Below are 17,260 nucleotides of genomic sequence, written 5' to 3'. Positions count from 1 at the left end.
GCTGAGCCGGGCCGGAGGAGCTACGGGAGGAAGCGTCCGCTCACCCCGCCATCTTGGCCACGCCCCGTAATTGACATTTTTAATGATTTCTCAGCCTCATTCCCTGTCAGCCCCAATTTTGTTCCCCATTTCTCATACATTTTTTCAGAGTCATCTGACCTAACTTGTAAATATTTATAAAAATCTCTATGACTTAGATTATATAACCGGCATAGGCACAGAGTTAATGCTAAATAAAGGTGCCAATCCTAGCATTGCAACTTTGTACCACTGGTGCTACCCACTGCCTTTGTCGCTACCAGCAACCCTGCCTGCAAATGGTCCATTTTGGGGGAGTATCTTTGAAAGTGTGATGATGGTTCTTTGTGCATCCTCTAGTGTATCTTAGATTCTTGAATCCTGTACCACTAGTTCACACAGTAGGTTTAACATCTATTTACAAAGGTGGTAGAAAAGTGCTTGAGTCGGGTACATGGAGCGAAATCAGATACACTTTAAAAAACACTTGATAGTTGGATGGGAGGTTGCGGTACCTCCTCCGGTTCAATCCTCATGAAAACATTGCATTTGTAATGCACTTCTGGCAAAGTCTTCACTCACAACAATACATTTTAGACATGCAGTTGTTATGTTACTTATTGTACTTTGCTAATCTCTTAGGAGCAACATATCCATGCACTCCTATTATAAACTTAGGAGCACTCTCTGTGACAGTGTCAAATATAAATAAACACAAATATGTAGATGACCCATGACTCTTGGAGACTTGATAGTTTAGGCTGACAAATGCTTTAGGGCAGTGGAGGTGGGCAAGGCCTGCATATCACATCCCATTACTTCATTCCTAGTGCTCATCTGTCTGCACCACCTCGTGCTTACATGCTCCTGCTACAATCAAAATATTGAATGTAAAACAGCCTGCTGCTGAATGGAGTGCGGCTAGAGCTATATCAAATACTAAAAACAATTGAACTCAAATCTATACTATATTATATTTGGCATAGGTGATTTCTATTTGAAAAAGAAACAATCAACTATAAATGTCATCTACCTTACCACAATCGTATACCCACAAAAATACCTGCCTAACCCACTGACCTTGGTTGTTATCAAGAATGCATGTTACCGGCTACCGGACGAAAAAGATGGCCGCGATCAGTCTGCGCACCTGGCCCACACGCAGCAAGGGACATTCATGGGCATCTTAAGGAACAATGCCCTGGGTGGCATATAGATGGCCCGACAAGAACTGCTCCGGGGAAAAGAGTGAAGACGACCGTATAATAATTCGGATGCGAGTACAGGCACAGGACATCATCCGAAGACCAGGTACTGGTGACTGTTGTAGGAGGCAGCGAGGGGGCTCTGAGTGAAGGCCCGACGTTACCGGGCAGAGACTGAGGACTGGGGACGCCGCGGTACGGCGGCATAAAATGGCGGCATAATCCTGCAACCATCGGCCTCTCTGATACCGCCGCCGAACACGCCAATCTGCTCACCTGCCCCACACGCAGCAAGGGACATCAATAGACATTTTCGGGAACATACCCTGGGTGGCACTGTGTGATAACACCTGGCGCAATCTCATGACCTTAGCAGGCGATATAGTGAACAATTCCACGGTTGGGAGATAGGAGCTGGAAGTACCATAGACCGCTGGTTTGCAACAACCCAGTGCCACGCGGGCCCACATACACATTCTGGAAGTCACCAAGGATCATACGGTGCAACACATCTGGGAACGATTGACTAGCTAAACACCTCTCCAGTCCTCACAGAATTTATTTGGGTGCGTATCCACTGCGAATTAGGTGCCATGACTGGCAGGGGTCCCAAGGTGCAACAGCCTCCACGCTTGGAGAAATATGCCTACGTAAAGGAGCCCCAGAATGGTCAATCGACCGAAACGCCACGCACATCATCCCAGACAACCAACCCACCTGGTGACCCTGAACAGGTCACCCTGAAAGACGTCATCGCGGCGTTGCACACAATGCAAACTTCAATGGGCTCTATCTCCACCAATATCTCCCTGATAAGGGCGGACTTCTCCAAGTTGTCGGATCGATTGTTAGAGGTGGAAAAAACTACGTCAGGACTCACTGACTACACGGCGGCCCTGGCACACAGAATACAGAAACTGGAAGATGACAACCTGCTATTAAAGGCGAAACTTGACGAACAGGAAGGTCTCTCACGGCACAATAACGTACGCCTGGTGGGTGTACCGGAAACAACAGGGGGCACAGCGCTGGACCTGTTCGTAGAAGATTTGATCCAAACCAAGCTATGACCGAAGGGCCTGTCAATTACTTCTCAGTGGAACGTGCCCACCGGGTGCCAGGGGGGAAATCGAAGCCGGGGGCACCGCCACGTCCAATCTTGGCAAGGATCTTCAATTTTCGCGACCGCGATGCCATCATGCAGACAGCTCGAGTGGCTCCTCCAATAAAAATTGATAACGCCATGGTTACGGCAGCGGTGGCACAACAGCGACAAACTTTTCACGGAAGTAAAAAGGGAACTTCGCTCCAGAGAACTCAAATACTCAATGCTTTTCCCAGCAAAGGTACGTGTTGAGGTGGAAAGAAAAACTTGGTTCTTGGAATCGCCCAAAGATGCGCAAGACTGGCTGGAGGGATGGTGTCAAACAGGAAAACCCAGGAACCGGGACGCAAGACATACTAGCTGATAATGGACAAGACAGAAGCCCACGACACACTGCATCACTGAAGCGACGCTCTGATTTGGACCGGTAAGAATTAAGGACCTAGCGGAAGGCCACACCTCGCAACACCGCAGAAGGATAATATGATATGGACACGGCCCAGGATTGGGCGGTGAGCGCAGGGTGGGGGAGACTATTAAGTGGACCTTCCTTAAAATGAGTCGTATAAGGACATGACACGAAGGCAAGTAAAGAAGACTCCTACAGGTAGGATCTACTGTAATGTTGCAGCACTGCATGGACACTGATAGAGGGGAGGGAGGCTATAACAGTCACGGTAGTCTCACCCTCGCTAACATGACATTTAGTTCTGGGAAACAAGCACTCTGCTCAGTTGGGGGCGGTGGATGGTTCTGTATCCGCCGGGCAGGGAGGCAGGGTGGGGGGTCGGGGGTTTTGATAGCGATAAGTTTCAGTTTGCTCTGGTCTATGCTGAACAATGACAACTTCCTTCAGGGATCACAATTGCTTATCGGAAGACATAATCAACAGTTAGAAATGAGAATAGTAGCAGATCTGATGGGGGGAGGGCGAGGTTTACGACTAGGGGCCAAGTTTTCTTGAAGCAACTGTTACAAGGTTTACGTTTAATATGTTACGTTATCTCAAAGAACAAGTTTACGTGTCAACCACACAATCTATGTACGCACAGGGCAGGTCATGTACAGCAGGTATCAACAGTAGTCGCTGACCATAAGATACCATACCATGCAAGACGTGACACCACTTGAAGGTCAGGAGACCAACACTCAGTTACCACTTCAGCCGCCCCCCCCCCCCCCCCTCTTATCCATAATCTCGTGGAACGTGAACGGATTGGGCCACGAGATTAAACAAGGGTTCGTCCTGCAGTACCTAAAACACAAAGGGCCCTCAATTGTCCTTCTCCAAGAAACTGATTTGACAGGAACAACATGAAAGGCACTAGATAAATAGGACTTTAAAATGGTAGCTCACGCAGAGTTCACATCTGGCTCCAGAGGGGTGGGGATCCTGGTCCACAAGAGCTCCCCATTCATGATTATGAGCACTTGGGCTGATGCGCAGGGACGATTTGCGGTTTTAACTGGGCAGTGGGAATGTAGATTATATCATGTGCTCTCTGTTTACGTTCCCCCTACACTACACCAGCAAGCATTTCAAGACCTCGGGAGGATCCTGCTGGACCTTCCAGAGGGAGAACTGATAATGGGCGGGGACTTTAATACAGTAATAGATCCAACCATTGACCGCCATCCGACCAGGGAAGCCAACCGCTCTAATCAAGCCCTGTTAGATTTCATACACGCAATGGGAATGACTGATATTTGGCAACTTAAGCACCCAACAGACCATCAATACACATTTCTCTCTGGTGCACACGGGAGCCTCTCCCGAATAGATTATATATTTACACTGGGTATCACTCCTGAGAAAGTGAAACAAGTAGAGCATCTACCGAGGGGTATATCAGATCACTCTCCAGTCCAACTCCTTTACACCGCCTATATTCCTGGCAGAAGGAGGATCTATCCGATTTATGCTGGATTCCTAAAAAATGACAAGATTGCAAGGGACCAAGTTAAATCCACCACACAATACTTTGCCGAAAATGTTCAGTCAGTTCAGTCCCCCAGCACAATATGGGAGGCATATAAAACCGTTATAAGGGGGCAGGCCATCTCGACGATCACGAGACACAAACGTGCACAACAGGAGACCATAAAAGACCTAGAGGAGGCCACCCAACAAGCTGAGAAAGCACACGCCGCAGACCCCACTGAAGTTACGGCACATGCTGTGGCGCTGGCTAGCCAAGAATTTAGGGCTTATGCATGGGAAACAGCAAGGGCCAAATGTACAGATACCTTCTACAGAATTTACGAATTGGGGACAAAACAGGGAAAATGCTGGCATGGATAGAAAAACGCGAAAAAGCAAGTAGATGGATAGCCCAAATTTGTCTGAATGATTGTACTCTCACAGCAGACCCCGAACTTATTGTCGAACAGTTAGCTACGCATTTTGAAACAATATACACACTACAGGCGATAACCTAACAATAGAGGACAATACACTCTTCTTGCAAGACATAAGAATGCCTACGCTTCCCCCGGAAGCTAGGGATGAACTAGACGCCGACCTCTCGTCGGAAGAAATAGGTCGGGCACTGGCGGCACTCCACACAGGGAAAGCAATGGGTCCCAAGTAGAGCTATACAAATAAGTGGTGAGTTAAATCACCCCTCACTTACTTAAAATGTACAGTGAATGCCTAGAGGGTGGCATGCTGCCACGAGATCAACGTATAGCCACAATAGTGGCGGTGCACAAACCTGGCAAACTACACACTTATCAGCCTCTTACCGCCCAATGTCACTAATGAATGCGGAAGCCAAAATACTAGCCAAAGCGCTGGCACTCCGACTACTGCCACACCTCAAAGACTTGATTCACCCGTACCAATCAGGGTTCATGCCGGGACGTAACACCTCCCTTAATCTACGGCGAGTACAGGCCGTTCTAGCCCGTACATCAGCGATACAAAAAGATGCAGCCATCCTTTCCTTGGACGCCACGATGGCCTTCGATCTAGTGGAATGGCCATTCCTCTTTGCGGTCCTTCGGAAGCTGGGCCTTGGCCGGAAATTCAGCGCATGGGTACAGCTTTTATATACGGAACCCATCGCACAAGTAGTAGCAAACGGAAGAATATCGAGAGAATTCAAACTAGGAAGGGGTACCAGGCAGGGATGCCCACTCTCACCGCTGCTCTTCGCCCTGGTGCTGGAACCACTGGCTGCATGGATCAGGCAGGACGTTTCCATTCATGGAATGAGATGGGAGGAGGAATGGGAAGTTCGAATTTCGCTATATGAGGACGACGTACTTGTGTATTTAACATCCCCGGCGAGATCATTAGTGTTCCTACTAGACATTTTCACTGCATACGGGAAAGTATCCGGATACACTATCAACTGGACGAAATCCCTACTCTACGTATTACACGGTCCTACACCCAAAATACCGGCAGGATGTGAACTGCAGATCGTGACCCGGGGTTTCAAGTACTTCGGGATATATGTCACCCCATCAGAGTCCATCTTCATGGAGGAAAATCTAATGAGGCCCTTGGAACGCTTCAGAGCGGACGTAAAACACTGGAGATCCCTCCTGCTGACGCTCCTGGGCAGAGCTGCACTGTTCAAAATGCTAGCCCTTCCGAGATTCTTATATGCCCTACAAAACACCCCATTCCCGGTCCCCTCTAGGTATTTTAAATACATTGAAGCAGAAGTAACAATCTTATTGTGGGACGGTAAACCCCCCCGAATAGCACAACACAAACTTGTCCGGACGGTTCCGATACATACAGATACGACACGCATTACAAAGTGCAATTCCCCCAGAGACCAAATTGGTAGAATCCTCCCCTCTGGAGGATAGGCTCCTCACCGACTACATGTACAAAAAGGCTACCTCCTACACATACAAGAAATTGATCAATAATCAGCCAGACCCACTGATCACACTGAAGGGCAAATGGGAGACGGCCTTGGGTGATATTGAAGAATCTGATTGGATGGACGCCCTAGCATCGGCCCGAGAGGCGGCGATCCCATCCCGACTTAAACTCGTTCAACTGAAAGTATTGCACCGAACGTATTATCCTCGCACTACGATATTTAAGCTGGGGGACACACCAAATCACCTTTGCCTTAGAGGATGTTGAGGTATTGGAACATGTTACCATATAATATGGGAATGCCCTATAGTAAATCGATATTGGTCCAAAGTCCTGGCTATAATTTCAGAGGTAGGAGGGGCAGAAGTTCCTTGTGAGCCGAGGTGTTGCCTTCTCAATATCTGTCAGCCCACCGATTTAAACCTAGCCTTACAGAACTGGGCCACATTGGGGATGACAATCGCGAAGCGAAACATAGCAAAAAACTGGGGCTCCGTGCTAACACCTACACGTACACTGTGGGAACGAGACATGGATATGGCGATGGTGCCTGAGAGGGCGGTCTACACGCACAGGGGCTGTCCCAAGAAATGGACTAGAATATGGGGTAAATGGAACAAATTCCACGGAAACATATGTGAACCTCCATTACAGATCCCCTCCCCAGAGGTTAGTCCCTAACTACACGTGTAAACGACAGGGCTTGGCATACAATGGCAGGGCACGACAATGATACATATGTACAAATGACGATGTTAATGATATCTCGGGCTAGCCTTTATTGTAAGGGTAATTGAAGTGACCACTAAATAATCACGTCCTGTACCTGTGCACTGTACTCAGATTATAATGCTTTATGTTACAAATGTAATAATTGATTGATTATCTATATGATGTAATGCCTGTATGAGAACGCATTGACACAATAAAGGTTAAAAAAAATGCATGTTACCAGAGGTGTCTGCTCACCTTGCTGTGAATGTCCCATGATTATGCTGCACACATTTAGCAAAGGGTATGGAGCAGATATGCCTATGGCTTAAAGTGTCTTGAGGGTTTGTCACCTTGTTATGTGAAGGTAGCAATACAGCTTTCCTGCTCATGCATATGGCTTGGGTATAGCTTACTCTTAATGTCTTCAGGTGAAGCACCAGGATGTGTACAGAGGATCTGGACAAACAGTAGACAGGAAGGTTCATTGAGTGCCAAAATCTAAGGGTTAGTAAACCCACCAACCGAGCACCTGAAATATGTAGCTTTCCTTTGAGTTTATTCTCCCATGGTACTCCAGTGGCAGGCTGCTCTCAATATTTTAATCAGTTTTGGTTCAGTGTGCTACTCTGTAGGTTGCCTGGCTTGCCTGCCTTCTAACAGGTCAGTTGCAGTTGGGTCTTCGTAGGTGGATAGGGAAAGGAGTCTCCAGGATCAGTTTCTGAAATGGTGCAGTGCCAAGCAGCCCAAACATGTTGATTTAGTGGGAATGGCTGACTTCATTCCTGGAATGCAGAGTGTTTGCTGAGTTGCCTGGCTTACCCTGAGCTGGCTCAAATCAGCCAATAGTAAGCACTGTGGCTCTCCTGCTTGGGCCATGGTGGGGGAGTGAACCCTTGGCTCTAGTACTATCAAAAAATAGTTACATTGTTGCTTAATTCCATATGAAGTATGTATCGACTCTGCCTGACCCTGTACACCAGTTACCTCGAAAAGAGCTGCAGAATGCAGTCATCACCTAGTCTGTAGCCCTGTTACTACACAGTCTAAACACCTCCCGATGTCACATCCCATGAAATGAGTTCCAGTGTTCTGCTCTGGCAAGAACCAGCTCACATTAATTACGAACAAGTAAGAGAGTTATAACTGAAAGACTGATATAACTGCCTTGATAATTTGCACAATGCAAAACCATGTTATGATCAGTTAAAGTGTGAATAGGTTGTTACACCGAGTTGCCCTCATCAACTCACTTCTCAGATTATCTCTTGGAATCTTGGAAAAAGTGAAAGTTGGCAATTCCACTCCGATTGTAGAGAACAAAACGTTGAAAATAAGTTGAATTAACATGTTTACAATATGGATCACAAAAGGAACGTATGGAGAAAATTAGGATCATTTGATGATTGCCTAGTAGGCTACCTCAGCTGGGCGTTTGGTAGGGGCGAGATGACGCCCCCGATTTGAAGTTGAATTGTATGATCCCAGTTCATTCAGTACATCCAAACTACTCCCACACCTGTATCATTACGTCACCTTCAAAAGCCAAACTGGCCAAAGGGTATGTTGTTTTTTTTTTATTCTCAAACAAAAGTTAGAAACAGTATTGATAGGAGAACAAGCAGAAGCATTAAGAGTTTTGTGTTTTTGGAAGTCTTATCTAATTTCTAACCATTTGTTTTTCTTTTAATATACTATAACTTGAACGCTTGTGTCTCCATAGGGTGAGTTCTGCCTCATGGTACTTCCTAAACGTGTTTGGGCTGAGAAGCATTTACTCGCTGATCCTGGGCCAAGATAACGGTAATAATTACTTAAACATTTAACTCTTAACCCCATTTAACAAGAGTATCATCCTGTGACATACTTGGGCTTCCTGTATCTAGATGCAAAGTTTATGTATTTTCTTTTCTTCCCGCAGCACATCAATTCTTGGAATTGTTGCCCTTGAATAAAACTTAGTGGAATATTTTGATCTAGCTGCCACCAGTAAATGACCAAGCTGAGATACATATATCTCCCTCACAGAGGCAGTGATATTACCTGTGCAGTTCTGGTTAGGTCAGGCTTTCCATTGAAAAGGCATTTATTTCTTTCGCTAATAAGTTTGGCAACTTTCAACAAATCTACTATATACTGTTAAGAAAGACATCTTCATGGCAAGTTTCGTGCACATTCATTATGGAAGTTTCATGCAGATTAATCATGCGAGGCAAAAATAAAAAGAACGGGGTGGGGGGGTTCGAAAAGTGACATTTTCCATTTTAACTCCCATTCTCACAGAAAAAATTGCGAAGTGGAATTACACCGGACCTGGCATGTAAGCAGATCTTTACTCAACAAAGTGGTTTTGGGCTTGGTTTAGTGTACCTCAGTTAAGAACTTTCAAGAATAAAGGTCTTTATAATACGGACTTGAAGAGGTTAAATTGTACAGAGGTCTTAACCATTAATTTCCAGATCCACCTCTAATTCAAGCATCTCCCGAGGATTCGTGAATCCAGTTACAAAAAATAAAGGAATGCCATTGGTCTGGAGTGCTTTTTTCCCATTGTACACTGTAGAATTATGGATCCATATCTGAGCACAGTGTTGGGAAAACTAAAAACATAAAGGGGCTGTGTGAGCCTGCCCTGACTTCCAGGTCTATGTGGTGGGTGGCATAAAGGGATCCCCAAGCATTAACATTAAATCATTTGTATCATGGGATTTGTGAATCCTGTGCTGTATTTTCATATTCTAGACCCTGCCTGGATCATATGGGCCATCCTGGGGCCAATGGATTTACGATTTTTTTTCATTTATTAAAAAAATGTGGTGCACTACAGCTGTGCTTGACCACCTTCCACTGCATACGTTCTTTATGTGAAGCAGGAGTTTGGTGCAGGCCTTTCCAAATGCCTAGTTCCTCCATCTTACTCCACACGTCTTTGCACCCTGGTCTAAAGAGGTGTTAAAAGTTGCCACTCTAAGAAAAAAAAGATCCTTTAACAATTCAACTTCCTCCCTTGGTGAATCAGCTTTATAGTTTTCTGTGCCTCTTCGAAATCATCAGGTTAATAGTTGCCCTCATACTTGTGTATAGTGAGGGGTTTACCTGGTTGAAGCAGGTAATGGCTAGTTGAGGTTCTTAGGTGAAAGTGATAGTACACTGATCTCTTGCTATTGCTTCCTTGAAAGTTAGTTTTATTTTCCCTGATATTATGAAGTTCGAGATTTCTGGAACCTGACAGGACATATTTATGGTTAATATCAACATGGGGGCGATGCTGATGTGGAAAATTCAGGGTCCGTCTTGGGGATTCGATTGGAGATTAGTATCATATCGGCTTGCAGTTGCACTTCAATGTTTTCAAATCGAGTACAAGATTGGTCTTCCTGACTCATTGGTGCCACAAATTATTTGTGTGTTGAAGCTCATGGTGCCAACATGGCATTCAAGTCAGAGTTTCTGAAGTGTTTATTTACAAACGGTCTCTGGTTATGCATGGACATAGGTGAAGTTTGTATGACTCGCTATCATGTTGACCATAAGCCCACAGTGCCCCCGATCGTAGCCTCCATTTTTAGATCCTTTTTTACTTCTGGCAGGTTTGGAGGTGCCTGTAGAGAAAACATGGTCAGGTCAATGCTTTATTACAATAGCTGTGCCAATTGCCACTTAAAGTTCTCCCTTATCAACGGACACCATATATACAAGGTCTGCCTCCTAAGAAACTATGGGCCATATGCATCAAGCTAAGGAATAGCGATTCCTTAATAGCGATTCTTAAGAAATAGCTATTAAGGAATAGCAATTCCTTATGCACGTAGGTTTCGCTAAAATATTAGCGATTCCTACACATTCCTTAATTACGAACACACAGATTTGTGATGATGGCACATTACACCAGTTCAAGGTATTACAGGTTGGTATAAAGTTGGCGCCATAACACTGGTAGTTGTAGCATCTCACTTGATAAATGCAAACACTCAAACAATGCCAATTGAACATACAAATAGTGAGGGTGGACTTGCTGTTTCAGTTGGACCTCACAGTCAATTGGGAGATATCCTCCTCCTTACTAGAAAAGAAAGGTACTCTTTGGGTCAGAATTGGGCTCCATGAATGCATTTGCCTACCCACCAATGAAGAGAGTGCAAACATTGCAGTAACAAATTCTCCTTAACCAGACGTTTAAGTCAGGAGTTTTGTGAAGTTGTTGGAGGCAATGGCTTCATGTATTCATTGGATCCCTACTTTAAGAATGCAGATGAGACCAGTACAGGAATGGTTAACTATCAGTGGCCTCCGAGTTCTAGGGGACTTGGAGAAGATAGTGGTTGTATCAAACAAAGTCAGCAGGGAGCTAAAATGATAGACACAGATAGTATGTAAAAGGGCAGATCTTTCAAGACCTCTGTTGCACAAGCCATCCTAACAATAGATGCAGCATATGTATGATGGGTTGCATACATGGAAGAATGCAAGCTGTGGCATCGTTAGCCCTTACAAGAAACGGTAAAATACATAAACTATGAAACTATCTGAAATGCAGGATAGGTTTTCTACCGGTAAAGGCTATCCAAAATCAAATTCTCAACAAAAGTGTGCAGCTCTTGCATCAGCACAACTTCAGTATTTTACCTGATTAAGCAATTGGCGGGACAGGGGAATGCACAATCTCAACCCACTATCAAAACTAGCCCAAAAGATTTAGAAGTGGGCAATTCAAGAATTATCTCAGTTGTTGCCAATCATGTTCCGGGGTAGGAAACGTTCACGCAGGTAAACAGCACATCACCACAGTGGGAATTAAAGCAAATGGGTAGCAGAGGATCAACTTCTGAGAATGGGCATTTATAGGGATCACTGACATTCTTTTCCTGCATTGGGGAATGCACCACTTGGGCCTTTTAATAACTTTAGAAAAGGTGAATGCACGGTTGCTAAGCTGGTGTGGCAGCGACATCTCAACTGAAAACGTGCTTTCTAAACAACTGTGTAGATATAAAAACAAGGAAAGTGACAGAAGCGGAACACTTGGTGCGAAGGCATTTTATTTTAGTGTTGCTCCAATTTTACACCCCCTCTTAACAAGGGAACTCGTGCCACAAATCTATGCACAACATGTGAATCTAGAAGAGATATTTGCTGCAAAAGAAACCAATTACTTACTTGCCTGTAAGAATTGTTTGGCAGCTTGAATCTGTTCTAGATTCATGTGTGACATTCCTGCCTCCCTACAAAAGGAGAGAAATTGTCAGAAAAAATACACCAAATCTAAATGGATGGTTACATTAGAAGCTTTTGTGAGCCTACTACAATCGACATCATAGCAGTTAGTACACACTTCCTGTACATCGATGCCTAACTAGAAAACGTTTGTATCGGAATGTTTCTAGACGGAGCCAATGGATGGCTGAATAATGCACAGCAAGTACATTTAGAAGATACACTGCAAATGATTAAGATACTCAAAGCTACAAAACAATTTCTTTTTCTTTGACCTGCTGATTTCTCTGCACCTGTTGCAGGCTAGGAGTGAGGGCGAGTGGAGACGAGTGAAAAACTCTGGATAGCTTCCATATTTTCCTTGCTACCTATGTCTTCGGAGTACTAGCGTACGCTGAGTACAAATATCTTCGCTTTCTTCAGCATCTTATTGAGTCTGGCTGTGCGGACTCCAAAAAAAGGTTCAAGTTTCTTTGTTTTGAAAGTCTTGGGTATAGTGTTCAAGTTGAAGATTGAGTGTTTTTTGTGGTGTTGTGGAAGACAAAGGCCCTGTAGAACATCCAATAAGCAGTACTCTTTCTATAGCATATCAACGCTGTAAACAGTTCTTTGGGAGCTAATAGTTTCAGTGAATTTGGTAACTTTTCACTCTCAAGCAATAGACTTTATTTCCCCTTGGTTACAGTATTTTTAATTAGCTCTTTTAATGCCAGGGCACCTTTTAGGTAATCACATGCTGTTCTAAATACCAAATTGACATACAAAATAATTATAACTTTTACATCCTTGTACTTTCCTTGTACATCTGTGTGCATGTTTCATTACAGCCTGACCTCCCTTGCTCCTACTATTTACTATTTCACTTATTATTGGAACAGACTTCAGTAAGGTCTCACCTTTGTGGGGTCCGTAACCCAAAAGGCCTGAATTAAATGTTGGTGCTACAATTTCAATACTACTGCCTTAGTATAAAATGACCCAATAGATGCTAACAAAAATGTAAATTACAGAAAGTTCTTTATGAGGACAGACCAACTTCTGTTGGTTTATGCTTCACAGCACAAGTCTAATGCAACCACTGACTTGGAACTACAAGAAATGCGATAAGTTGTAAAATTGTTACACTAATTTACCAGTCTGACTGCAAGTCATACAGCTCATTCCATTCGATAGACTGCTATGATGCTGTTGGTAATATATGTCTGTTTTGCGACCACTTGGCCATTCGTACCCAATTTTTTTAAGCGTTACTGTGTTGATATTCAAGACAAGTAGTAGGATATCAGACGGTTCTGGTGTATTTTTTTTTAACTCTTCCACTTTGGGCGAGCAGTGTTTCTTTAAAGTCATTGCACAGTCTATAAACCAATATTTTATTCCTGCTCCTACAGACAACAGCTATTTTCCAATAACAGTAACATTTGCCTCCCCCCACCTCGTGCGATTCAGAGTTCCAAGCAGCTATGCTACCACATGGTTTCATGTTGCCCTGAGAAAACGTAAACATAATATCTATTGTGTAGAGCAATCTGGTCTTTGGTTCAATGTTTGCATTATTCATGCTTCACCATAATGTCTTATTGTTATAATTCTTTGCATGCGTGTATAGTAATCTTAAATATTTCTGTTCTTCAGCTGCTGACCAATCTAGAGTAATGCAGGAACAAATGACTGGGGCAGCAATGGCCATGCCTGCCGATACCAACAAAGCATTTAAGGTATGAAGCAAATCATATTTGCCTATTTCTAATCCTTAAACTACTACATAAAGACAAACATGTGTACTGCCAGTGCCTTTGTGCTTGTTCCTTCTGCACACAAAGTAGTAGCAAATAGCGCTCACATCCTGAATACATTCTTCAACATTTGCAAGATATTTGGTGGTTTGGGGACTTGGTAATCTGGCATAGTCTCAAAAAACCTTTCACTTGGATTCATGTAATAGTTCAAATCGGCCCCTGTTCTCTAGAATTCACTAGCTGGTAACGTCTGTCATATTGTCCGTGGCTATTTTGGATTTGTTATTCAGTTACAAAACACATACAATGTATCACCAAATACATGGATGAGAAGGGGATTGAAAGCTCAACCAAGTGGTATCTCGTGAGATCTTGATTAGGGAAGTACATATTGCCTTTGGATATGTTGTACCCGATCTGTGTATACATGGAGTGGTGTGGCTCACCAGGTAGAGGCGGCAGACCCGGGAGCAGAAGTCGGCCGGGACCAGGGTTCATAGTCACATCAGGGCCACCAGAAACCCCCGCCCCACAATGCCCAAACCTGCAAATAACACAAACACAAGTGTTAGGTTTGGGAAAAATTGCTGTAGGTTTATTACATACAACATATGTAATGATGGTGGGTTAACTTACGGGCGATCCAAGGGCAGGCCGCATTCTCGCCACCTGCCCGCCTGTTGAGCCAAACAGCACAGTGGCGAACCACCCAACTGCTGTACAATTACCATAATATATACTGACACGCCCATTGCGGGCGTGACTTGGCAAACCCCTGGTTGCACAGGCCCACAACCGCCCGAAGGACTACTGGAGCGCCAACATGAATTCCTGCACCTCCCATGAGGTTACAGGTTAGGCTCTGGCACCCCTATGTGCCCGCTGAAGTACATCGTTTGCACCTCTCTTCTTCCGGATCGCCCAGTAACTCCGCCTGCAACGATAAAGGAACACATTACAGCTCCCCAACATCCCCCCTCAATCTCACACTCTGGGTTCGAGGAAGGGTGGAAAAAGAGTGTCCCGATGAGCCCGCGCGACGGCGTCCGGAGCGGCAAAGAGGCCCTCCAACAGGGACAAGGAACTAAAGTACCCCTGGAGGCCTCTCCCAGCCGCCCCGGACGTGCGACACAGCTTGCTTCTTCCAACCGGGGAGGAGAAGAGAGCTGGTCATCATACAGGGGCGGGGCAGCCCTCTGAGACTAGGAGCCCGCCCTCTTTATGGCCACTGCGTGGCCTCGGGCAAGCGCATAGTCACATCAGGGCCACCAGAAACCCCCGCCCCACAATGCCCAAACCCGCAAATAACACACAAACACAAGTGTTAGGTTTGGGAAAAATTGCTGCAGGTTTATTACGTACAACATATGTAATGATGGTGGGTTAACTTACGGGCGATCCAAGGGCAGGCCGCATTCTCGCCACCTGCCCGCCTGTTGAGCCAAACAGCACAGTGGCGAACCACCCAACTGCTGTACAATTATCATAATATATACTGACACGCCCATTGCGGGGCGTGACTTGGCAAACCCCCGGTTGCACAGGCCCACAACCGCCCGAAGGACTACTGGGGCGCCGACACAAATTCCTGCACCTCCCATGAGGTTACAGGTTAGGCTCTGGCACCCCGATGTGCCCGCTGAAGTACATCGTTTGCACCTCTCTTCTTCCGGATCGCCCAGTAACTCCGCCACAGCCCGTGCGGTGGTACCCGCTGCCGCACGGGCCCCCCACCATTGCTACTACTCTTTACCTGCAAACTTTGCTCAGGAAAGCTATCTCCGATCGCGGAGGGAACGGGTCTACGCCCACAAGCGAGATGAACACCATCTGCCTAAAATAACACCTGACCTACAACCTTAGCTCTGCAGAGCTTCTAGCCAGTCCAAGGACCGGACCAAACGACAGGGGGCACTTTCCAACTCCAAGCGACCTTAGCTCCTGACATGAACAGTACATGCAAAAAGGAACCAAGGCCCCTCTGCATCTAATCTGTAGACCCCCGTGGGACCTAGACATAACCCTTTTAGATAGACCATTCCCGGTTCGAGAGGCCATACTAACAGGAAAGGACCTAGGGGGAGGAGGGGCCCCTACTGCTGAATGCCCTCCTTATCATAAATTGGCGTTCCAGCACATGCCACTGGAACTCAACAACACAACCTTACACAAAGCGTTAGAAGGCTACACCCAGGTGAAGTTACAGCAACTACTGCAACGCCGTCCTCTGCATCACCTTTGGAAGGTGTGCTTACGTAGCACGCTTGTGCTGCTGTACTCAAAAGAGCCCAGGAGCATTGGCGGGATCGGTACATAATGTACTATGTAACTTGGGTGAAGTCCCAACCTATGCTAAATCCAGGATATATCAAGTATTACAGCAGACATCACCTGCCCCTTGGGTTTAGTCTGGAAGCAGCTTAGGCCATGCTACCACTAAGATAGCTTGTCTGTAGGTTGACTTACGACCACCCACCAGGGTATGCTGAATGAAACCAAGTGTCCCAATGAGATCCTGACCTGCATCAAGACACGCAGCAGAAACCAATGCCCCTCTGACACTAATCAGCCTATACCCCCGGATGCCATCCCACTACAACCATAGTGTAGACTATCTCAGGTTCGTGAGGTCATACCCCTGGCAAAGACCAGGTGACGAGGGTGCCACCCCTGCTAGCATCTCTCCCTAAACATTCAATAGGAGAACCGGCACTTGTCACTGAGATCCACTACACACCTTCGCACAGAGCATCAGCAGACCACACCCAGTGATGTACGGCTACTGCCGAAGCGCCGTTCTCCAAATTCTATTGTAAAGTTGTGCTTTGTTTACTCTTGTGCAACTATATTCACGAGGAGTACAGAGGGATATTTCAGTGCGCCATGCATAAAATGGTATAAAACTTGCGTGGCGGACTTAAATAGATATACTGGATTGCCAAAGAAAACATCTGGTATCACATGCCCACCAGTACAGTCTGGAGGCTTCGTAGTCCATGCTATCTCTATGATAGCTTGTCTTAAGGTGGACTTCCGACCCCCAAAAGTGATAAATTCCACTGAACCAAGGGAGGGGGGGGGGGGGGGGCAAAATAGTAGACCAGAAATGTCAGGCCAGCTTCTCACTTCGGGAGTGCAAAGGGGGAGCAAAGGTTACTCGGGTTCATTCATGCGGCTGTTCCACGCAAGTCAAGGGAGCCCCACCCTACTACCTGTGATAGAAAGGCCGTGTGACCACCCTGATAGGAGCCCCTCGAGCAAAGCCACCACCCATAATAGAAAAGAGCAAAGGGGTGAAGGGATACCAGGTGGAACATTCTATCTTGAGTCTACCAGGGGCCCACCTCCTAGGTATACTTGACAGTCCATGCGCAGGCTGGGCTGATGCTGCAACAGATGTTACACTTGCACGTGAAATGGGTGT

The 17,260-nt window shown here is 45.7% G+C and overlaps 1 protein-coding gene across 1 annotated transcript in view; it reads left to right on the top strand.

The window, feature by feature from the left end:
• The window catches only part of EMC3 (ER membrane protein complex subunit 3), a 154,227-nt gene that overhangs the window by 96,691 nt on the left and 40,276 nt on the right, over nt 1-17,260 (top strand). Inside the window, exons 7-8 of the mRNA XM_086938827.1 lie at nt 8,607-8,686; nt 13,733-13,815. Of these exons, the coding sequence (XP_086794953.1) occupies nt 8,607-8,686; nt 13,733-13,815 (163 nt within the window). The remainder of the gene's footprint in view (nt 1-8,606; nt 8,687-13,732; nt 13,816-17,260) is intronic.

This window comes from Lissotriton vulgaris, chromosome 9, assembly GCF_964263255.1.
Source record: "Lissotriton vulgaris chromosome 9, aLisVul1.2, whole genome shotgun sequence".
NCBI classification, from domain to species: Eukaryota; Metazoa; Chordata; class Amphibia; order Caudata; family Salamandridae; genus Lissotriton; species Lissotriton vulgaris.
The sequence above is the reverse complement of the archived record's forward strand: the minus strand, read 5'-3'. Positions and strand labels throughout refer to the sequence as shown.